Raw genomic sequence first — 25,750 nt, forward strand, 5'->3', positions numbered from 1 at the left:
CATGTTTAACTAAGTTGCAGATCGTGTCTTGGGATATGAAGCAAAACCTCATAGGTCTATATGAGTTAATACCCAAGGTTTGTTGTAGTCAGGAGAATTTTTATTATAGAACAAACAATATTTGGAAGATTAGAACAGAACATAAACTAGAAATGGAGAGTGGGGGTTATCATAGCATATTTAGAAAATCTTAATATTTGTAGTTTCATAGAGATATGTGTTATGTATGACAGATTATTAGAACCAATGAGTTCCAAAGTTCATTGGCCATTTCTTATGGGCATGGAGAAAGAGCTAATGGGGAATAGAATTCAACTGGCACATCAAAGTAATATGATAAATTTAGAATTTAGGAGTACAATAAGGTGTGCTACTGAATATATTGTGGGTACATCACATTGGAACTTATAAGGAGCATGTATTTAAAGATCATTGTACTGGTACATTGGATATTGTACTTGTGTAAAGTATAATTAGTACATGTTTGTCCCCATAACCTGGAACAAAGGGACAAGGCAGAAATGGTTACTTATTTCAGGCAACATCTTTATTAAAACAAATTGATTCATAGTGCAGTGAGCACCGAACATTGAATCCAAATGAAATGTCATTTCCAAGTCAATTGGAGATTAAGAGCAAATACAATAAATTCCAATGCACTCATTGCTCACTACACATCCTGCCAGTTATACATTTAAAACAGCCCTATCTATATGGAGATTCTTCCTGAGATCTTTATCAGTCCATGATCCCTTCTTATCAATTTCTATGCCTGTATGCCGGTTTATTTGGGGACAACTGTCTAAATGTGACATAAGCACCTCACTGTGGACAATGAGAGAGATTAGCTATGCATCCTTCTTAAATGTGTATTTAACCATACGAGGCGTTATTAGAACTGTTGTCCTTTAACCTTTGATTACCACGTTGGTTTTGTTCTTCCTCTTTGTTTTGCCAGAATAATAAGCTGACAATGCCATAATGAAAATATGAAACTTTAAAAATGACCTGTATGCTGTACTAGGAACTAAACTTAGACATTTATTTATTTCATATCAAAAAGCATTGCATAAATTAGTATAAAACTGATAAAAATTGAAGGAGCACAAGCAGCTAAATATCTTTTGACCAAAAATGGGCAACAGCAAACGCATTGTCTATAGCCTCAAACAATTCTCTGTACATGAGGCAGGACATTGCAGACAAGCATACAGATGCGGAGTTATCTGTTCCGCTTCACAGTCGCACAAGCTGGAGAATTCTTTTAGGTAGTGCCATTTTGTCAGATCATCTTTTGATCTGCCCACTCCATTTCTGAGTCTGTTCAGGGAATTCCAAATTGCCCATTCTTGATTGGCCCCTGGAGGCAGACCTTTATTTGGGGGGGGGGGGGCATCCAATTGGGAATTCCTGGTTTAGGTGCCTAGACAGAAATGTTATGAGCATCAGTGAGCTAGACGACTAAGGTGTGGCAATTAGAATACCTAGAGCCCCTTTTTCATTTCATTTTTCATGATAGTACTGAATGCAGTTTAAATTATTATATCATATGCTGTATGCCATAATGTAAAGGCACATTTTTTTAAAAAACGCTTCCTGCCATATTTTCTTTAAACAATTTTGTGTCCCTTAAAATTAGATCCTGGTGTTTTATTTAATTCCTTTCAGTCTTGTGCTGGCTTCAGTTATCCAAGTATGAGAATTTAGATATTTTCCATTTATAATGAAGAGCAACTTGCTGTTGAAAGAGTTCTTCCAGTTAGAAAATTATTCTTAACCTAATCTTGGTCCTCACAATAATAATAAAAATCAATATGAATTATAGAGTCATTGCACAAGTCTCATTCAAAACAATGTATGGTTCCATGGGAATTATTCCTAGCAATTCAATTACATGTTCCTTGACTCAATCAGATGTTGGACACTATTCTAAGATTTTATTTCCTCTTGCCTTGGCATTTACAAATATTGCATAAGTGCAAACACAGCATTTCAACACAAAACACTCACCGTATTTGCTTTTGGCTTTCCTTGCACAATGGCAACCAAACGTAAGGCCAACCATGTTGAAGCAGTTAAGATGGCCAGTCCCACAAATCCCTACCATTACACTAGGGGGGTGGTTGAAAAAGATTCTAGTATTTGTGCATCAGTTTTAAATCTATTTGAAAATATATAATCCAGAAGAAACATTTCTTGAAAAGCCATTCTGGTTAACACTTTACATGAGTAAAGTCTAGATAATATTATAATCTTGCGAAAACATAGGAAATAATTGTACAGACGTACACATCTAAGACTATTTACAGAAATTACAGAATAATTCATTGTTTTATATGCTGAGGTCTGACTGATTTTCATGATACTTAGACTTGTGCACTTATGAAATCAATTAAATTAATCCAGAAACTCTGACACTATCCTCAGTATTTCAAGCATGGAAATGAGAATGTCTAGGGTTTCCAGAAGACGTTTACTTCTTGGGAGAAGAGCAATGACCAATCTTGATAAAATAGTGAAGAGTAGAGACATTGAAACTGGCAACAAAAATCTGCATAGTTAAAACAATGGTATTGCCCATAGTAACCTATGGATGTGAGAGCTGGACCATAAGGAAGGCTGAGCAAAGGAAGATAGACACTTTTGAACAGTGGTGCCGAAGGAAAATTCTGAGAGTGCCTTGGACCACAAGATCAAACCAGTCCATACTCCAGGAAACAAAGCTCGGTTTCTGACTAGAGGGAAGGATATTAGAGGCAAAGATGAAGTACTTTGGCCACATAATGAGAAGGCAGGAAAGCTTGGAGAAGACAATGATGCTGGGGAAAAGGAAGGAAAAAGGAAGAGGGGCCAACCAAGGGCAAGATGAGTGGATGGTATTCTTGTAGTGACTGGCTTGACTTTGAAGGAACTGGGGGTGGCCACAGCTGACAGGGAACTCTGGCGTGGGCTGGTTCATGAGGTCACGAAGGGTCAGAAGTGACTGAACGAATAAACAACAAAGGGTTTCCAGGATTATTTTGCATAGGGATGTGTTTATCCAAGAGAAACAGGTATCGCCGAGATACTATTAGACTGCATCTCCGCTCAGCCAGTCAGAAACTGCAGCCCACCAGCATGTAAATGGCATGCTCTCCATCCTTGTTCTCTCCACCTATCAAAATTGTAAAAAGATATTGAGACTGTTTCCAGGGCTTATCCTGGAAGTTTGACCTTATTATTTCTTTGAAGAAGCAGGCCTCATTGAACTCGTTGCTGCTTACCCCCAAGTAGTTGCTCAAGTAGGCATTCTTTAAATACATTTCATGTGATATCATATCCATTTTGCATATGGAATTCATATCAAAATCATCTCCTGTAGAGGGAAATATCTTCCATTGGGATTTGTAGTTGAATGCTGTTGATTAACAAAATGGCTATAGCATCCATAAGTGTATTTAGGACTTTTGCTTTAGTACTGATTTCAACACAGAGGAACGTTCCGGAAAATAAATTGAAGCATGACAAAAAGATGACATATTAGGGTGAGATTTTTCCTATTAAATATTATCTGTTAAACTCACACTTAAGTTAATTATTTCTGTTTGAACCTTGTTTAACTTTGGCAATAAAGCAATTATATGAGCACATTGTGTGTATGTGAGTCTTGCAGCCACTAATCAGGTGAGAAGTCTGGAGTTTATATATCCTCAAAGGGAAGGCCTGGCACTCTTTTTGTGTAAGCCAAAACTAGCTGTCAGTTTCTCCATGGACATTTTCCATGTGCACTTTGAGGTAGTCATTTCTTGTAAACTTTTTGTGGCACAGCTGGCATTCGGCCATGGGGCGGTTTGGATTGTGAGTCAGCTTGTGTCGGATCAGCATTTTCTTCAAACTGAATGACAAGTCACAAACCTAAAGCACAGATGAACAAAAAACAAAAGACAAAACAAAACTATTACACTGATCGAAAGCACTTAAAAATATGACATAAGTAGATATTTAATCACTTGACATTATGCATAACCCAGATAAGCAAGAAGGAAATCCTTCACCAAGATGCTTTAACTAAATTATTGAAAAATTTGGATGGTTTGCAGCTTCCTTCTTAAAAGAGAGAGAACAACAGTCAGTTATAAAGTAGATGTGATATAGATATAGTGGTTCCAAGTTAGTAGCTAATATTTCATTTGCTACTCTGCACATACCCTCAAATAACAAGCAACTCACTCTTTCCCAGTTTCAGCTTTATATTTTGTTAAGTCAGATGGGTGATCTGTGCAGCTCTCCAGATGTTGCTGAGCAAACTCCAGAACCTTACCCAAGATATATAGAGTGGGAAATGCTGGGACTTGCAGTCCAACATCTTTCAGATCAATGTGTTAAATAGAAATAATATTAGTTTTACGATGCCAGGAAAATATATATAACTATAAAATGGAATCTTGAGAAAGCCTTGGAAATAGCTATTTATCCAATGACCATGGAAAACCAGGAATTCTTTGAAAGCATGGAAATCAACATGTGGAAGCAAGCAGACTAACAGAGAAAGGGTGGGTGGTTTTTTCTCTGCTCTGCCAGCCTACCTGATTTCGCTTCCTAACCACAGAGGAAGAAAAGCCCTTTCTTCTGTGATCAGGACATAAACTAATTTTTTTCACAACCTAGCCAAATGTTTGGCCTTATTTATAAAGGATTTCCTAGTGCCTTATTACAAAGGATTGCCTAGTGCAGTGGTTCTCAACCTGTGGGTCCCCAGATGTTTTGGCCTTCAACTCCCAGTAATTCTAACAGCTGGTTAGGATTTCTGGGAGTTGTAGGCCAAAACATCGGGGACCCACAGGTTGAGAACCACTGGCCTAATGCCTCCACCTGCTCTGTCAATAGCACTGAGCTCCCTCAGCTAAGCAGTCAAAGGTGCCCATTGGGATGGAAAATGGTTGGTTGTTTCCTCACCACATCCTAAAAATAATCAGTTGATTTTAAAAAGTCAAGACATGAAAAATTTTAAATAAATTCTCATGGTTTTGATAGTGGGGCAAAAATTATTTGAACATTTCCATCAACATGTAAAAGACTGGAAGAAGCAAATATTCACATCCCTAGTACCGAAGGGCCAGTATGCTCATCACTACATCTCTTGATCTATTTGGAATTTGAGAGATTATTTATTTGTTTCTCATTTCAGTGGCTCACATTGACATTGAACTGGAAACTTCCCAGGTATGATGCAAAGGTGGCTCAAGCGCCACATGCTCTTTTGAATAAAAAAAATTAACTCAAAACTACTTTTGCAGAGTACAGGAGGAGAACAGAACAGTTAAGCCTAAAATCACATACTTCAGGTTAAAACTATAAAATTTGGCACATTTATACACTGGCCCATGCTAAACATTTATCTGATGTGGATCCAAGCAAGCAGTGCCTGCCAAGAACTAGAAAATTTACTATTCTATCTTTTTTTTAAAAAAAGCCTGAGTTAGAATGAGTGAGAGATAGAGTTTACAACCTACAACAACCAAATGTATTTTTGGTTTCTTTTGTAGTCACAATTTATATGCATCTTAAGAGCCTATATAGTAAATAGAGTGACATAGTTAAAGCATAACCAACAGGAGTAGATGACTAAATGTATTCTTGTTATCTATTACTCTGGTTCTTTCCTGTTGCTTTCTTTGGGCATTAGATACGGTGTCAAGTATATTATAACAATTCTCATGACTTCCAATGAGGATAAGAAACTGGAGGGTTCACTCTAACCTAAAACTTAAGCAACCACAGATCACATTTCCAAACATTGGGGATAGACCTTAATAAAGAATGCTTTATTGAAGAACAAGATACTATGAAGCAAAGGAGCCCCGTGATGGCAAGATTTGGCCAATTCAAATCAGACTTCCAAAGATCCAGAGTATAGCTTAAGAAATGCATCTGGACTGACTCTTCACACAACACAAGACACACAAGATGCAAGATACAAAAGAACTGTATCAGACTTAATGCACTACTGAGAAAGAAAATAATGAGAAGGCTGTTAGACTTAGAAAATTATACCCAATGCATGCATAAATGTATTTGGGACTGAAACTGAGTAGCCTACAATTAACTTTGAGTTGATTGTAGGCTGGATCAAATTGGCTCAACATCTTTATTTGGGCACAAGACACAGGCAAATATAGATCTCAAGCCCACAGAAAGTCAAATGATCTAATTCTTTTCTGAGAAATGAAAAATACTAGCCTATGGCATTTGGATGTATTTTTGAAGTCACAGCAACATTTCTGATACTGTTAGGAGCCCCATTCTCTACCAATCATAATATCATGGTTCTATTTGAACAATATGTAGTTTTCCATGATAGAGCCAAGTGGATTGTGCAAAGTCAGTGAGTCAAAGCAGCATCTGTTGTCAAAAAAAAAAATAGTTCTTGAAGAAATGTGCACCAAAAAGACATCTCTTCAACAACACAAACTCTGTCATGAGGAATATTTATGGGGATAAAATATTTCAAATATTCAAGTGTAAGTTCAAATTCAAGTTCATAGTTCAAGTACATGTTTATGCCTTGAATTGGTTGCTAGATCACACAGAGTTTGATTGGTAACATATAATAAAGTTGCTCATTTTTAACCCACACAATTGTGTTGTCTCATGATTTCACTGGTGGGAGAGCAAAAATATTATGAACTGAGACACTGTTGATCATTAAGGAGGCATGACGTGTTTTCAATTGCTGCAATACCACAATAAAGGACATATTTTCATGAACAATTTAACTTGCGTAACAGCGGCAACATGGTTTTCTTCACTGAATGAACACAAAGAGAACAAATTTCCAGGTTTCCAGTTGAAGTTGATCCACAGATTATGGTGTTTAAGTTAACAGTAATTTGATTGCTTGTGCTTACAAAAATACATGAGTCTGTATCATTTTGATAGCGGTTGGGCTGTATTCCATCCTCTTCCCCACCAACACCTAAAAAAATCTTGTGGAACCAGAACTAAAGAAGAAAAATCACAACCCAACCTGACAGCAGAACATAGCCCTGAGTGGCCAATGTGATGGAAAAAGAGGAGAATCAGTGTATCTTTACATATGAAGCATCATTTAAAAGACTTCCAGAAAAAGATGAAACAAACATTTGCACTAGAATTAATATCCTCACAGAAATATTTTGTTACCGCTACAGGGTTCTCACTACTGCTTTCAATGAACCAGTTTAGTAGTTTATGTGTTTGAATGCTTTCACAACATAAACTGTATTTTCTGGCGTTTAAGACTACTTTTAACCCAGGAAAATCTTCTCAAAAGTTACGGGTCATCTTATACAGCAGGTGTCATCCTATAGGGTGGGTGCTGAAACTTCCAAGCTGGACTGGAGATTCTGCGGTTGCTGCATATGGTGGGGGGGAGGTAAAAAACAGCCGTAGCAATGGCGGCAATGTACAAGTACGGTAGAATAAAATCCACTCACCAGGATTCATGGAAAGAAGTGACCTAACACACTCCCAATGACAAGGTGAGGGGATGCCTCACCAGGAAGGTGTAAGTGTAGGGCAGAGCAAGCCGCAGGTGTTTGGGACAGCTGGGGTATGGAAAAAAGAGATAGCGTGGTGTTGTGCTCTGAAAACATGCCTTTTTCACCCATCTGGCCTGCCTTTGTGTCCTATTAACATACCTCTTTCTCTGCCTCTCATATCTTGCTCCTAAGGACTGCAGTGAAGTGGAGCAAGCGTGCATGTGTGAGATCTGAGAGGCAGAGAAAAGGTACAGTAATAGGAAAATTACCATATAAAATCAAATCTGATGTTTATTAAATTTTTATTTGGTGTGCATTAGAAGAGGGGTAGTCTTATATGGTGAGTATATCCCAAACTCTATATTTTAACTGGAAAAGTTGGGGGTCTTCTTATATACCAAGTTGTCATATATCAGAAAATACGGTACCTTCCTCCCTCCCTTTTTCCCTCTTCAGGCTACAGATGTTACTATTTCTCTCTGTCCTTTTGTGACACATAAAAATGTTTAAGCAGAAGGGCAAGCACAACCTTTACTTTGAAACTGGGTGAAGGACACTCTACTTTAGAACAAACAACATCTGGAGGAGTTGAGGCCATGTGTGATAACAACAACCTTGAGGTTTCATAGTGATCTTCATTAAGAAAACGAAGGCACTAGAATGTCCCTATTTTCACTCTGGACATATTGATGCAGCTCCACCTTGCCTGTGGCACACTGTCCCAGGTTAATTAAACAGGAGGCCACTTGAGCATCACCTCTGCACAATTAAATGGCAACTACAAAATTTTAACCAGACCCAAATAACTCTAACTTTAACAGAGATAAATGCTACAATAAACAGATATAACTATACAATGTAGAGACAGGCACATTTGCATAAATGCACATGCATGAACATCTTAGAGGCATCGCTTATCTTACTGGAAGTACACTGTAAGAATACCAACGTCAGCAGATGGGCTGTGTCAAATTCTGCTACCAATAAGTAGCTTTTAATGAGTTTCAATCATGCAGTGATGACAGTTTAACAATGGCACATTATCTCTGCAAAAGAAGAAGAATAAACTGCTTACAGATGCACACTAAATACCTATTCCTCACTGAGAAGTAAATTCCTCTTGATATGCTATAGCTGCAGGACTGAAAAGCCTACAAACAAAAAAGAAGTACACATTGCATAGGTAAAAACAAAACAAAGCAGTGGAAAGGATCTTTCAACGATACTTGAATGCATGAAGAAAAATTATAAGAGGAATTGCCTCAGATAGGAAAAAATGAGACATACAAAGCGCTGACACATTCTGAAAATTAAAGTTTACAGGCAGTTTTTGTTGTGAAATGTTCTAAGATATGAAAACTATATCTGAAAGTTAATGAAAAGGCAATTGAAATATGCTGATCAAGCATTTAACATATTTGACTGAACAGTTATGTACCAACAGTGCATTAAGTATAGAACAAAGATGCATTCTGGTAAGAGAAATGTACTATATTTAGTAACACCACACTGTATCACTTTAAATACTAGATCGGTGGTATTAAAACTTTGGCTCTCCAGATGTTTGGGTGTTTAACTCCCAGAATTATTGACCACTGTCCAAGCTGTGAGTAGAAGTCAAACATGTTTGGAAGATGAATGATGGAGAACTACTGCTCTAGGATGAAAATCACATATTTATATGCTTTTAATTTCTTCTTTTTCCTCTCTGATGTACAATTTTTCCAGATATAAGAGATAAACTGAGAATAAACAAATACATAATATATGCAGCCTGGATTGGTAAAACCCAATGATGTCTATCATAGATTGCCAGGTATCAAATTACAAGTCTATATGAAAGAAGAATGGGGAGGGGGGGGGGCTTAATAAAAAGAAAATAATTGAATCCAACAAAGAAAAATATTAAAGTCCAAGAACAGGATGAGAGAAAAGTAGTATGGCCAATGTGTACGGGAAAGAACCAGATGCCTTAGTATAGTAGGGGATGTAAAGAATGTTATTCTCTCTGACAAGAAAAAAAATCTCTTATATGATGAAACATCTAATTGAGAAAATGATTAAACACTGCATGTGGGTTGCTGTGAGGTTTCCGGACTGTATAGCCATGTTCCAGAAGCATTCTCTCCTAATGTTTCTGGAACATGGCCATACAGCCCGGAAAACTCACAGCAACCCAGTGATTCTGGCCATGAAAGCCTTCAACAATACAACCACTGCAAAATTTTTGACATCAACAGAATTCAAATTACAAAAAGCAACTGTGCTGATCTTTTATGGCTTAGTCAGACCACATTTGGAATACTATATCAACTCGCTCTGCTGTATTAAAAAACAAACAAAAACAAGACCAACACTGGATGGTGTCCAGGATGGAGAAGTGTCTTGAATTCAAGTCATATGAGGAATGATAGAAAAATGTGTATATTATTTACCACAGAGAAGAGAAGATTAGGAAGACATGACAGTGGTCTTCAAATACAGTATTTATAATTGGTTGAAACTGTATACAACAAAATGTAAATTACATATCAAACATCTTCCTAATGATGACAACAGTTCAGAACTGGAGGTGGCAGAGTCCTTTCTCTAGGACCATTTAAGAAGAAGCTTGGGGCGCCATCTGTTAGGGTTGCTGTAATTTCATTTTGAACTGCAGGCCATGTATTCCAACAGGAATTAGACAAGATTACTTAAGATATATATATGAAATGGCTAGTATGGATGGTGTAGGAGTACGAGGTGCAGGACATATTGAATGCACCCTTGTCCTAGAAAATAGTTTAGACACTACTCCTTCTGGCAAGAAGATAGTGGGCAAGAAGCTTCAAAAATTCTCTTGTTCTAGAAAACAGGTCTTACATAGGAAATAGGTTCTAAAAAGAGGACTACTGAAGGTTATTCATGTGAGCTGAAACTGAAGAACAAGTTACACATGTTAATCTTGTTGAAGTTACCAAAACCAGCATGCCTGGGATGTGTTCTACAGGAATTATATTAAAAAGGTTTCACTTCATGGACTATTGCTATCACATATGAATACCCCTATATATCAGGCATGGGAAAACTTTTTGCCTTGGGGCTGCATTGAGGGCCTGGCCAGGAGAGCAGGGCCAGGAGGGAGTGGGGCTGTATGCATGATGGGTGGGAATGGGCCCACAAGGGGTTGGGGCCAGGAGAGAGCAGGGCTGGGCCCAGGTCATCCTCACGTTGTCCTCACAGCATAAGGACAGGGCCGCATGCCCCATCCTTATGCTGGGAGGAAGGCGGGACGTGTGGCGACTGTCCTGATCTTTGGGTTGTCCTCTTGCCATGATGCCAGGAGGAAAGTGAGACAGGAGGCAGCTGAGAGTGCTGCAGAAGGCTCTCAGTTGCTATGTACCTTCCTTGAGCTGTCCTTCCAGCATAGGGATGGGATCACTCACACTGTCCTTATGCCATGAGGAGGGTGAGACATGCAATGGCTGAGAGTGCTCCAGAAGACTCTTAGCTGCTGTGGGCTTCTGTGTCCTTATGTCAAGAGGACAGCGTAAATGAGGAGGGCCTGAGGTAAGTGCCCCAGGGGCCGCATCCACCCCCTGGTCCTTACTTTGCCCATGCCTGCTCTATACCAACTCCTAGAAGCCACTGCTAGTTCATAGGGTATCTCCTTTACAAAGTGATATCTCATTCTGACTATAAAACATTTTATATGTTGTAAAAAATGGAAAATTCACCATGGTGGTATCTGTTATACCTCTTAAGAGAGAAGGGAAGCTGTTACCAGTTTGTGCTAATTTTGATGTTTAAAGCATTATAAATCCATCCTATGTAAGAAGAATCCTTTAAGGATGAAATCTTCATTTCAGGCAAAAAACTATGCTTACTTAAAACTTACATTCCATACCTCATCATATCCCTCTTTTTTCCGTTTGTGAACCTAAAAATTTTACATCATCACTCAATAAAGCTCCCTCTAATATACACTGGTAAAGCGTAGTCTTGCTTAGGTTTGTGAAAGTGTCTTGTAAAAGCAAACAACATATGGAAGAACAATTGGTACTTCAATAGTTTCATCCACTATGTAACTGTAAAGTACTTGTTATGTACCTAGTTGGCTATATTTTGATGATTAGTTGAAAGCTTTGCAATATCCTGATCTTGAGGCATCTAACAGGCATCTAACAGATCCTTTACTCTGAATTTTGCAATTTGAATCGGAAAGCCTGCATAAATACACAAATGATCAAATGCAATGTACAATCAGGCTCTATCACAGGCAACATTTCAAATTAGCTTTACAATTCATATCCTGATGCTAAGATTTTCTTAAATCCCTTCACCAATACTGTGGTTGTTACTGTTACAGACACAAATTATATCCATTTTGAGAATAAGTATACAGAGGCAGTGCCAAACAAAAGGCTGGCAATCCATACAGGTCAAGACTTTAGTTTAGTTTTTTTTAGTTATTTGCAACATTTATTTCATTCCCTTCTTACAATACCATTATGCCTTTACTTATAATACAGTAGAGAAAATTTTAGAAGGTTCTTTCCCCTGTTATTTCTAATTTGAAGCACTTAACAGCACGTCTACATAGGATGTGTCTACATATGCCTATGTGTCCAACCTGTCCAGCCTGTCCTTTTGCTGCTCCATCTTCTTGTCCTTGTGTTGCTGCTACCAGCCCTTGAAGGCCTGCTGCTCTGGGAGAGCCTGAGGTCATAACCAGGTTACTATGTGATTAATGAGGAGAGGATAGAGTGCCCCCCTTGATGATCATATGGTTTGATGCCTAAATAACATAAATGTTTGGATTGAGTTAGTCATCATTTCAGTTATGAATGATAACCCAGATTATTTCAGATCTCCGGTGTATTATGACACGTGACCATTTTGTTTTACAAATGATTTGTTTTATATTAATCTGTATGCAAGCAATGTTTAAATCTGGAAAGTAAAAGTAGATATTGAGAAGAAAAACAAACCAAAAACACCTCTCAGAGACACAAAATGCAAAATAAAAGACCTGCTTGTGTCTGTAAATATATTTACAGACTAAGAATATTATGCCTCTGATGGCCTCAATTATTTTTTTGGTTATGGCTTTGAAGTGCCAGATCTTCTGTGATTTGAGGAGGAGGTTCTTCTGGGGATTTACCTGGAACCTGTTGGCTCAACGTGTGCAGAACCAACTTGACATTGCTTAGCCTCTGCTGGAAGACACTGATCACATCAGCAGATCATCAAGTCATGTGTAAATGTGAAGGTGAAACTTCTTCTAGTGAACCACCAGGACCACCATGATCTTGACAAAGTAACTAAGGACAGTCCAAATGGTGGTGCCTTGTAGTGGGTCATGTCCATATGTAAACTGAAGGAACTGGCACTATGCAAGCTATCCTGGGATTTGAACATATGGTTCAGTAAGGTCCTGAGAAGACAGGAAGGACATGCTTGAGAACTTCTGTATAAAGGTAGCACTTACTGACAAACCAATTTACTTTTCTCAGGTTTGGTATGGATCTTCAGGTGCTGTTCTTCTTGGGTACAGTGAAAATGAAGGAGTAGCAGCCTCTGAGGTTGGAACTTCATATATTGCCCTTATTTAGTTCAAATGATCAATGTCTTCCAGTAGGAGGTGATGCTTTCCTGGATTTTAGGACTTTGGGGTGGTTATGAAGAAATTATTTAGTTTGTGGGAGGACGTGATCTGATAGCCATACCTAATAGTGTTCAGCACACACTTGTCTGAGGTGCAAGGTCTCCCATACATGCACAAATTCTGAAGATTTCCCATTATTGACATGCTGATGTTACCTCAACATTTGAGGAAAGTACAAGATAGATGCTTTTGAACTGTGGTGTTGGAGAAAAATTCTGAGAGTGCCTTGGACCATGAAAAGATCCAACCAATCCATACTTCAGGAAATAAAGCCTGACTGCTCATTGGAGGGAAGAATATTAGAGGCAAAGATGAAGTACTTTGGCCACATAATGAGAAGACAGGAAAGCTTAGAGAAGACAATTGTGCTGAGGAAAATGGAAGGAAAAAGGAAGAGGGGCCGACCAAGGGCAAGATGGTTGGATGGTATCCTTGAAGTGACTGGACTGACCTTGAAGGAGCTGGGAGTGGCTATGGTCGACAGGGAGCTCTGGCGTAGGCTGGTTCATAAAGTCACGAAGAGTCGGAAGCGACTGAACAAATAAACAACAATATAGTTTGGATTGGAAACTTTGTTCTTTGTTCTCCCCATGAGTCCTGGTCTGAAGTCTCCTGTCAGAAAGGAGGAGCTCAAAGTGCTCAAAGTGGAGGTAAAGTCTGATTGAAGGACAAAAAAAGGATGAGCAGCCCTGCCTATTGTCCTCTCCTTTTTCTTGGGATTTGTGTCTTCTTTATGACCTTGTTCACAATCAGGACAGGCTGTAATGGGCCACGAAATGGCTTGGTCTCTTGAAAATAGGCAGATATAAAGTTCTGCTTGGAATGTGAACTCATGTTCCTTTTTTTTTAACCAAAGCTGGCATCTCATCTCTATCCATCCTGACCCTTGGTGCTAAACTGAATGGTACCCAGCCTAGCATCCACAATAAAGGCTGTCATATTTATCAGTTTATTCATTTCCTGCCTAAATTTGGTTCATTGGGGAGAATTATCTTCAATGCATCCTTGGGCCAGAGCAGTGATACTTTATCCATAATGGTGATAGACTGCTGCCTTTAATGCCAGGAAAGAAGCTTCATGTGAATTCTTATGGGCTGCCTCAGTTTCTTGTCCTCAGTGACTCTTGGTGTATCATCCCCATTCTTGCAGGACACAAGGGTTGATACAGGGGCATCAACCAATAGAACTTGTAGTTTAGCCATGACATTTTTAGGAAGACAGTAAAAACAGAAGTGTTTTCATCTGTGAAATATTGCAGAATATGCACTCCTTCTCTGCCAAAGTTTTATTTGTATTTTAGCATGAAATCTTTTTAAAGAAAGCATGTAACTAAATTATCTAGGCGGGATATTTTATAAAACAATAGTGTAAACTGATATTTATAAAGCCAAACATCCTACTAATCTGAAGGTATTTTATTATAGAGAAGTAAAATCAAACAGCTACAGCAAACAAAACAAGCAATCCAGAACATGTAAACAAGGAATTACACATTTGTAGTTTCGTAAACTTAGTTCCTTTCTCCAATAGCAAACATCACACTACAGTTGCACTTAAAGAAAGAAAATGTCCCTCTGTTTGCAATGTAACTTCTTTAGTTATCTTTATGGTTACAGGGATGTGGTGTCACCAAACAGTGAAGGAAAAATATTACACATGCCTTGTGTCGATGCCTCATGCTCTGTTGTGAGTGTGGAGATAGCTGTGACAGGAAGGGACTGCCTTTTGGACCACGGTCTGGCAGCTTGAGATACTCTTATTTTTTTAACACAATGAAAAAGCAACCACTTTAGTTACTTTTGAAGAATGAAGAGGAAAAAAAGGTTACTTTTAAAAATTTAACTAGAAAAATTACTTGTGCACATTGGAACTATGGCTATTATTTAAAAACTGTATTCAAACTGTATCCTTCATCATTCAGGAGTAGAAGTCCACAGCCTTCTCAAAATAGTGTCTCTAGATATTACCGTACAAGACCACTATTTGCTTTTAGATCTGCCAATTTCTACATGATGCACATTACTTTGCAACTGCAACACTCTGTCACACTTCCGAACTGTGCATGTGTCAATGTGGGCAGAGCAACAAAAACAAATACCAAATAGATTTAGGAAATGGTTAGAAGGAACCACCAGAAAAAGAAAACCATAATCCTTAGGTTTCACTGCAAACCTTCTAATTAAATAAACATTTCTGGTGGGTACTTTTATAAAAATAGAATGGGCAGGGATTTCCTTCACATTACTTGTATAACCAGAAGGAATAAAAAAAGATGGGTTCTTAATTTCCCCCCCAAATAGCCATCCTATGTCTGTGATTATGGACACTAACATGGGAAATGGGAAATGAAGCTGCCATTCCAAATAGCCTGAAAACTTAAAGCTTGTAATCCTTGTTGTTCATTTGTTCAGTCGTCTCCGAATCTTCGTGACCTCATGGACCAGCCCACGCCAGAGCTCCCTGTCGTAATCCTACTTGCTTGAAAAACACATGATTGTATTCCATGCCACCTGCTAACTGAAACCTTTTCCTGGGATGGGAGAATAATAACTGCTTCAGGAAATGGTCATTTGGATCATGACTATAGAGTGAGAGGAAAAGTTTAATCCTTGTGTTTAGATCCTGAGTGGGACTGTCCACACTGATACTGAATTCTGAGAAACAGGTGCATGAAAAACATATATGTATTTTGCATATCATATAGCTAGACCTTGACCTAAAGAATAGAATTCGGTTGTACAGCTGTGCAAATAACTGCCTATGGCTGACTTACAAAATGTTATATATAATGGAGTTAGAGATATTCACCCATTGTTTTAGAAAAATGTCCTAACAGTAGTTCATACATTACTGTTCTAATATTATTTCACATAACTCTAAATGAAGTTTAGAAAGTACTTCTGCCCTGCCTCAATGACTTAATTCCACTGCACTTGTGAATGCATGATTCTAAAAGTTTTCCACCCTAAATCTCAAGACTCATCATATACAATGGCTTCCTATGGTTAACAGTATCTGTGCCATTAAGATTTCAAGGTGCTTCAACAGTTTCCGCTGTTCCTGTTAAGACTGACTTTGGAAATAAAATACATTTTGCTTGTTCATCTGGCTTGCTTATCAACAGGCTAAAAAGAGGTCCCAAAAACTCTACCTCTTGTTTGTACTCAGTATGCACTTAGTCTCCTTTAAACCATTTACAATGCAATTTGGTTTATAACTGGGAGTTAGGTCCCATCCAATAAGTCTGGTTAAGATCCATGAGGTACACTGTTAAGTAGGCAGGTATAAAATACAATCTTTAACAGCATAATCCTATGAACATTTGTCTGGGGAATTAGTCCCACTGAATGGAGAGTAACTTAATTCCAAATAGACAATTGCAGGATTGGGTTGTTAACATATATTGAAGAGATTACAGTTTAACTGCAAAATACTGTGATTGCATTCTATTAATTTATTCATTTACTGTATTTGTATTCCATCCTTCTCACTCCAAAGGGGACTCAGAGCTGTGTTACAATGGGCAATAACTCAATGGCAACCATATAATAAATTAAACATAGACATTAAAACATAGAATTAAAAAAACATATAAATATATTCTGGCTAATCTCCAACATCAAACGAAGTATTTTATGTACAAAATAGAAGTCTCTTTCAAATAGACTCAAATATCCAAACTGAATTAAAGTGGTGCAAACCATTCTTAATAAACATAGGCCATCAAATGAATGGTTATTATTATCATTATCATTATCATCATATCCTAGTTTATCTCTCCCAAAGGAGACTCAAAGCAGCTTAACATAAAAGCACTAGCATAAAATATAAGCATTAAAACAGAATTAAATATTAACACTATTAAAAAAAACCCAGTTAAAAACAATTTAAAAATATTCAAAGTTAAAACCCATAAATAGGTGTATGGAGTCATTCTCACCAAAAGAAGCAAGGGACAAAAATTCTATGTCCTTGAATGAAGAATTTTGAAATACTTCAAAGAGTTATAAACTCATTAACAATATGCAAAATAGGTTGACAGTGCAATCTTTAGTGTGTATAGTCAGAAAGAAGACTCATTGGGCTCAATGGGACTGTACAAGACATTGTGTTTAAAGGAGTATAACCTTAAGGTAATAAACCCTTGGGATTCATCTTTGGATGAAGCACAAGTCTATAAAAAAAGAAACCCAACTCACATCACACTGGAACGGCTTCTCCCCTGTATGGGTTCTCATGTGTTCATCGAGGCCACGTTTCTGACTGAAAGCCTTGTTGCACTCTGAACACTGGTAAGGTTTTTCCTATAAGAGGGTAACAAAAGAGGAAATGGAAAGGGTGGAAGTCAATAGGAAGTAAAACTCATTCAAGGACAGTATTACAGGTGGGATGAAGGAGCCTTGATATCAGCTAGAAAAGAAAGATACAAATGCTTAGCTTGATAGTTCCACTTTAACATATAAGGAATGTGTTGAAGGAAATGAAATATGCCAGCTTTTTCTAACTCTTGATATGGACCACCTAACAACATGTGTCAAAAAGCCCAGTTTAAAAATTTGCTATAGAAACATTTTGACTGAAGACATTTTAATCTTCTTACTCATAGTAAAAGAAAGCATATGTGCAAGGGTTTCCAAGAAATACAAACAGGAAAGGAGAATATCTGCAAACACCATGAAGGCAACCGTGGAAAGTTTATACACTAATAATCTTTGAAAATGGCCCGATATGACTACAAAATCCACAGTGTAGTCTCAGTATATCCTGATGATGGAGTTCTTTTGCATTCTTTTTATACTTCCATTGAAATGTTTACCCACTTTTGTGGCTTTTAAATATTTATTTTATTTTAGGTAACCATTTGACCAAGATAATTTCCTAGCAAAAAAGATATTTAGAAAGGAATCGTGCGGATGATGTCTTCAGGCTTTTACGTCAATGGGTTTTCAAAAAACTGTCTACTGAGTAAATACTCCATATGCAGCCTCTGTAATTTTTACAGAAGTATACATCTCAGCCATATGAAAAACAGGCCTCGCCAACAAACCCTTAATTTGTTTTGCATTGTAGTTAATGCAAACCGCATTCTGTGTAAGCATTCTGAAAATCTATTTTATTATGTGTATCTGTTCCTTGGTAGATAGCTCAAAATAAAAGTTCAGTAAGTAATTCCGTATCTGTGGATATTATACAGAATGATCACAAGTATATGATCATCAACAGGTGCTCAAGAATATTTCTGCATATTCCTGTTCCAGTGCTTGTTCTATCTTCAACAGAAAGGTACATCAAGGTTAATTAGGCAGAGGTGTGTCCACACTAAGCATTAAGTGCAGAATTGTCATGCTTTGTTTTAATTGGACATCCACACAAAAATTATTTACAGTATTTATATTCTGTCCTTCTCACCCCAAAGGGGACTCAGAGAGGATCACATATACAGCAAATATTCAATGTCATTATACACTGACAAGACAGACAATTGTACATAGAAAGAAGTATATATAGCCTTTCCCATCTTCAAATTCTTGGAGGCTGTGCTCAGTTCTGACCACGGGGGGGGGGGGGGGGGGGTTTGCTGGTGCTGTCACTCCACTTTCCCTGCCACAGGGCTTTTGTTCGTAAACTTTCTCCTTGATTGAATTGTCAGCATTTATCTGGCATTTCCTTACAGGTGCCTTAAATATCTCCCTGCTTAAGTGGTACCTATTTATCTACTCATATCGCTGTTTTCAAAACTGCTAAGTAGGCAGAAGCTGAGCCAGGAGCTCACCCTGACCTTTGCTTCGAACTGTCAACCTTTTGGTTGGCAAAATTTACTGCAGCTGACGGTTAACCTGTTGTGCTAAAGCCCGGCCTAATATCCAGTCATTGCCATCTTGCATTCTGTCTGTAGTTTTTCTTTAACCAAAAAAGGTATACAAAGAATTAGAGTTAAGAGAAATGTTCACAAGCACAGATTTTTCTACTGCAGCTCTTTTGCTTTTGAAATAGTTTTGATAATGCCACAATGTATCAGAAAACAATTTAGCACATCACACAGGCATGACAATACTTTATAACCATTTCTCTAAAGTCTTTCATTTATATCTAAAACAATTGTATGGCGAAGTGAAAAGGAGGCTTAGTTCTGTTCATCCATAATGTTCATATTTTAAAAGCACATTTTTAGTCCCTATCACTATCAACAGATATAAACCAAAGGTATTCTGTGACATTTTCCTGAGAGTTTGCTCTGCATATATTTTTATATTTATCAAACATTCTTGTCTAGCTGTTGAACAGAAGAGAATCATTTATAATTTACAATAATAGGATTGATTCACGTGTGTATGTTCATCACTCAGTGATGGTGTCATTAATTGGTCAGACAGGGAATATGAACAATTCCATAAAAGGGATGGTCGCAAGATGAAATTTTATAACTTAAAGTATTATTATACAACTAAGGTATGTTCTGACTGTGTCGTTTAAATAAAAGAATATTGCACAGTTGCTTTTATGATATCTGCTTTGATTTATGATAACCATCTTTTTTATTTACTAAGTTACTTAGTATCAGAGACAACTATCCATACCTCAACCCATTTTATGTTTCTGCCATCAATAAATGCAAACAGATGTCATTCTTTTCCTTTGGTGAGTGGAAGTCATTTTTCTATAATCTGATAGATACTCCATAAACAGCTGGAATTTACAATCCTAGAACTTCTTCAGTGTCTGTGAAATCAGTTTTTTATTATCTTCCGGATGACTTTGTATTTGCTGATAGTTAAACTATTTCCCTCCTCCTTTTTTCTGTGCTTTTAAATCTTTTCATCTTTGTTTTAATATCGTCAGTGTCCCCATTGTCCTTCTTAATAGCATCAATATTTCCCCCTCCCCAATTGTTGCTATAGTTTTTATCTGTATGTTTTGTATAGATTTACTGTTGTTAAGAACAGAGCAGGAAAACATATTTTTCCACATTGTGACTGTTCTCTGTCCTTGAAGTATCAGTTACCTATAATAAAAACTAGGAAGGTAGTCATTATTTATAGTATTTGCTTTTCTTTTATGGATATGTTTTTAAGATGATGAGTTTGAATAAAGAAAAGTTATTTCCCCCCTCTCTCTCTCTCTCTGATTATCCTGACCCTGTTGGATGTCCATGGCTTATGAATGTTACTTTTTGGACCAGAATTCCCAAAACAGCAAAACCCATGAACCAAATTGATTGGCAGATTCTGGGAGTCAAAAACCAAAAAGTAACCTTTTCAAGCCCCCCTGCTAGCTCAGTGGATTAAACCACTGAGCTGCTGAACTTGCTGACAGAAAGATTGGAGATTTGAATCTGGGGAGCGGGGTGAGCTCCCGCTGTTAGATCCAACTTCTGCCAATCTAGTAATTCGAAAACATGCAAATGTAAGTAGATCAATAGGTACTACTTCTGGGAGAAAGTAGCGGTGCTCCATTCAATCATGCCGGCCTCATGAACTTGGAGGTGTCTATGGACAACACTGGCCCTTCAGCTTAGATATGGAGATGAGCACTTCCCCTCCCCAGGGTTGAACACAACTAGACTTAATGTCAGGGGAAACCTTTACCTTTAACCTTTTTAAGCTCTAACATGACATTTCACTCTCCCCAAGGGATTTTGCCAAATCAGAACTCACATTTTTCTGTATTACTGCCTTGACATCAAAATATCCTGCATGTGAAAATCTAAATAATTTTCCACAAACATTTGGCAAAGTTGAGAAAGATAAACTGGGAAAGATATTGACATGGAATGCTTTCAACTAAAAAAAATAAAAGCAGCCAGACTGGCTAGATACGAAACACAACATTACATGTAGATCTGCTCCAAACTAACAAACGTTGTTTTTTTTTTTGGGGGGGGGGGGGGGACACGACTTAGGAATTATGCTAATATTGGGTTGTTGGGAGTTTTCCATGTTGCATAGCCATATTCCACAATCATTCTCTCCTGATGTTTCACCCACATCTATGGCAGGCATCCTCAGAGGTTGAGGGCTCTGTTAGAAACTAGGTAAGTGAGGTTTATATATCTGTGGAATGTCCGGCGTGGGAGAAAGAACTCTTGTCTGCTTGAGGCAAGTGTAAATGTTGCAACCAATCACCTTGATCATCACTGAATAGCCTTGCAGCTTCAAGGCTTGGCTGCTTCCTGTCTGTGGGAATCCTTTGTTGGGAGGTGATTAGCTGGCCCTGACTGTTTCTTGTCTGGAATTCCCCTGTTTATGAGTTTTATTCTTTGTTTACTGTCTTGATTTTAGAGTTTTTTTAATACTTGAAGCCAGATTTTGTTCATTTTCACCGTTTCCTTCTTTCTGTTAAAATTGTCTACATGCTTGTGGATTTTCAATGCTAATGTTTATTGGGGTTGGGAGGCGGAGTTGAAAACTGGATGCTTTTCCAACAGAGTTTCTCGGAAATAGTCACTGCCATTTGCTTCTAACTTGGGAGGGAGAAGCTCCATTGTTACCAAGGCAAATAGAGTAAGCAATGAATCTCTAACCATTCTCATATCACACAGGTAGAATGTAAAAAAAAAAATAATCTGCAAGTGTTCTTATAATGGACAACCAAGTGTGTTTAGAAAAACTACAACTTTTTGTGAAAAACTCATTTTGACAAAGGAACATTTTTGCAAAGACAGCCAAAGTATTTTGAAACAAACCACAAATATTGTGGGCATTTTTTTACAAACTATTTTTTTAAATAAAACTTTCCCACAAATGTGAAAATAATTTTAAAATGAGCAATAAATAGTATAACGTTGTCTAACATGCAAACCTTTGAAATAGTTCAGTACAGGTACAAAAAAACAAATATTTGTATCCCTCCTGACATATGATCTATCCACCACATCAGGTGACTGACAGCAGAGTAAACTATGATTAAGTCTGGCATCAAGACACAGACTCTCTCCTGACAGCAATTCAAAAGCTCTCCTGTGTAATGCAGATGCCAACATACAACTGAGTATGTTACTTTGGGGGGGGGGGGGGGCACCTTAACTGAAAGAAAATGAGACAGAGTACTTTACTTTCAGCAAGGTAATACAAGTTTCAGAGCTTTTTCTGATGTGCTTCATAACAACATAGATGTTATATTTTGGGGACCACAGTGAGGAAGAAATAGCCAGAACATCACCTCTGTGTGAGTTATCTGTTACTGAACATCTGCCTTCGTAGGTATGTTATGTGTTATACTAAAGTTCAAAGCTGGGAGGATCTCAACCTTATCTGTATCCAGAGCTTCTAGTGCATTGTTTCTCAACCTGTGGGTCCCCAGGTGTTTAGGCCTACAACTCCCAGAAGTCTGATTTGGTCACTTGTAGAATGATTCTGAAAGGAGCCTAAGGATCTAGGATAGGATGTATCCTACAACTACAGGGTGCCCATTCCTGCCTCAAAGCTCTAAAATGCTGTTCACTTATTCATAATTCATAATGGCTAAATTTCAGACTTCAATGGAAAAAGAGCATTGCTTCTATAGACTTTATTAGGCTTTGCTTTAAGTTTAAAAAGATAGCAACCATAACTAACACACTTATGAACCACCTCGGCGATTAAGATCTTCAGGGAGGCCCTGCTCTTGGTCCCACCTTCTTCGCAAGCACAACTGGTAGGGAAGAGAGAGACAGGGCCTTCTCAGCAGTAGCCCCTTGGCTGTGGAACTTCCTCCCTAGTGACATTAGATCAGCTCCCTCCCTCCTAACCTTCAGAAGGAGAGGAAAAAACCTGGTTCTTGGACCAGGCGTTCAGAGAAGCAATGCAACAATATAATATAATTGGAATACGGAACAGCCTCAGACTACGATTTGAACTTAGAGATTTGTTTCTGCTTTGTGTATTTTTAAACACACTTAGCATGGCTGCAAAGATGTCCAATAAAGTGTTTGTCACAAATTATGAGGTATGTGACAAAATACCTTTCGGACCGCATCTCGGCCTATGAGCCTACGAGGACCTTGAGATCGTCTGGGGAGGCCCTTCTCTCGATCCCGCCTGCCTCACAGGCACGTCTGGCGGGGACGAGAGAGAGGGCCTTCTCGGTGGTGGCCCCCCGGCTGTGGAACACCCTCCCTGTTGACATCAGACAGGCGCCCTCCCTTATGTCCTTCCGTAAGAGCCTGAAGACATGGCTATTCGAGAAGGCATTTAATTAAGTGCTACAGTAACTGGAAATGACAACTGGAACGGAATATGACTACGAGACTGATTATGATTCTACTATAAGACGAAGCGGATTATTTTAGTGTAATTAGATGTTTGTGTAGTAGTGATATGTTGGTTTCTGTCATGTTGGCTCATTGTAAATTGTCTTTTATATGTTGTACACCGCCGCGAGTCGCCCCAGGGCTGAGAGCGGCGGTTAATAAATGCAGCAAATAAATAAATAAATAAATAAATTTTATCTCCTTATCTGACAATCTGTCATGACGTCTCAAACATATTTAAGCCATCAAGCTACACATGGCTTGAGTTAAGTGACTATGGAAATACTGTGTTTTTTGTTGCTGGAATGAGGACATTTTAATTAAACCACAAAGGATATGATGACCAAAGATAAGCATTTTCATCGTGAAATTTCATATTACAGAATGCTACCAGCCTGATTGCTTTGTCAAGTTACATTTTGTTGGTTTGTTTATTTAATGTTCATAGAATACTTTTAAATGGGGGAAAACACTGCAAGACTTCTGATAATTTAATGTGAGGGTTTATAATGACAGAGCATAAGAAACAGAATCAGCGAGGAAATAGTGCTAGAATCTGTCCCTTGATATAGATGTGGGATAATTTGCTTCCTTATTGCAAAAACGTGAATGTAAATGTATTTGGCACTTCAAGATGACTCACTTCTAAGTAATAATAATAAAAAATAAACTTTATTTATACCCCGCCACCTTCTCCCATAGAAACTTAGGATGGCTTACAAATAGCACACATGGCAAGTAGGCAAGCAATAACTAGTGTTAGTGCAAAATACTAATAGAGTACAGGTCAATGAACCTCTTATTGACACAAACTTTGGTTAGGCTTGGTCAAAGGGTAAATAACTGTTAATCTGTCCCTTGAATGCCTCAGTCTTCTGCCTGTAATAGAATAACTGTTGTAGTACAGTGTGCTGATAAAGCTACTATAGTAGTAGAAGGGGAAAGAGGGCTGCTCAGGTGCTGGAACAAGAGCAGCAAAGGAAGCGAATTAGGGAGATATTAATGACACTTACAGATACTGAGTTGTTCGAAGGTTTCACAGACTCTGAGATGGAGGAGGAGGGAGATGGGAGTAGAGGCTTGAAACGGGTTACTCGGGAGCAAGAGTCAGATGAAGAGAGAGAAAGGAAGTGGATCTGTGAAATAATGCTCCAAATGAGGAAGAAGACTTCATGGGGTTCACGGGGAGTGATGGGACTGAGAGTGATAACGGAGTGGACGACGGGCTAGACTGGACCCGTGTGCAGGAAATCAGGGACATATGTACTCAACCCACCTCAAGTGAGGAGTTTGAAGGGTTCTCGGGAGACTGGCAACCTGGAAATACTTGGGGTGATCTAAGTCTTGATAGATGTTGGAAAAGCTGGAGGGACGGGCGGTGGCGAGCAGCTGTGGAAGCAAAAGCACCTGAGAGTGATGATGACAGGGTGGAGTCCAGCTCACCTCTGATGAGGAGTTACAGGATATAAGAAAGGTATCAAACTATTGGAACTTTGCAGTAGGTAAAGTGTTGTATTGGGCTTGTGACTTTGTTGCTGCCTTGACTGTCGCCTTGGGTCCTGGGACTACAGATCGCTGTGCTTCCGTGCTTCTACCGACTGGAATCCTGTAAGTGCTGACTTCGGATTGTTTTTGGACGACGACATCGTGTTTTGGACTTAACATCTGCTTTTGGACGTGCCTCAACTTTGGACTGTTTCCTGACTACGTTTTTGCTTGCTCCCACCTTGTTACCTTGTATTTTGTGAACTCTGAAATTTTGAAGCAGTTTGCTTAAATTTTTTGGTATACCGGATTATACCTTTGTATAATCCGGATTATTCTCCAAGTTGCGTTTTTTGCTTAGCAATTGCTACAGACTTTGTTTTATTGCTAGACTCACTGAATTCAAGTGTTTCTAAGCTATTTTTGTTTGTTAATAAACCTTGTTTGGACCTTTTTACTTGTGTTTGGCTCCTTTAAGGCTTCTGGTTCACGACAATAATTGTTAAAAGCGTATTTACCTCATACTATAATCACCTAAGGGGCTTTAGTAGGTCGAGAGAAGAAAAATAAATGCCATAACTAAGTAATTAAGTGAGCAAATAAATACATCAATCAATATTTACCCTTGTATGAGTTCGAATGTGCATTTTTAATCCATCGTTTTTGCTGAAAGCTTTGTCACAATAAGGACACTGGTAAGGACGTTCCCCTGAAAATAAGGAACAAGCATCAGAATAACAGAATAATAAGGATCATATTAACAGCAATTAAAAATAATTTATTTCTTCTACTTCTCTATGAATTATTTATTCTTAAATGCACAACACCTTTTTCCAATTGAATTCAATATAGCACACATATGATTGTCAGTTAAGAGATGACGAGAGTCAA

General features: G+C 38.2%; 1 protein-coding gene across 2 annotated transcripts in view; it reads right to left on the minus strand.

Moving 5' to 3' along the window:
* Window positions 1-525: 525 nt before the first annotated feature.
* The window catches only part of PRDM5 (PR/SET domain 5), a 94,340-nt gene continuing 69,115 nt past the window's right edge, over window positions 526-25,750 (minus strand). For both annotated transcript variants that reach the window (XM_060779002.2, XM_060779001.2), the window contains exons 14-16: window positions 25,483-25,568; window positions 17,346-17,450; window positions 526-3,894 (exon numbers count right to left, since the gene is read on the minus strand). In XM_060779002.2, the coding sequence (XP_060634985.1) occupies window positions 3,730-3,894; window positions 17,346-17,450; window positions 25,483-25,568 (356 nt within the window). In that variant the 3' untranslated portion in view covers window positions 526-3,729. The remainder of the gene's footprint in view (window positions 3,895-17,345; window positions 17,451-25,482; window positions 25,569-25,750) is intronic.

This window comes from Anolis sagrei, chromosome 5 (assembly GCF_037176765.1).
Source record: "Anolis sagrei isolate rAnoSag1 chromosome 5, rAnoSag1.mat, whole genome shotgun sequence".
In the NCBI taxonomy this organism is placed as follows: Eukaryota; Metazoa; Chordata; class Lepidosauria; order Squamata; family Dactyloidae; genus Anolis; species Anolis sagrei.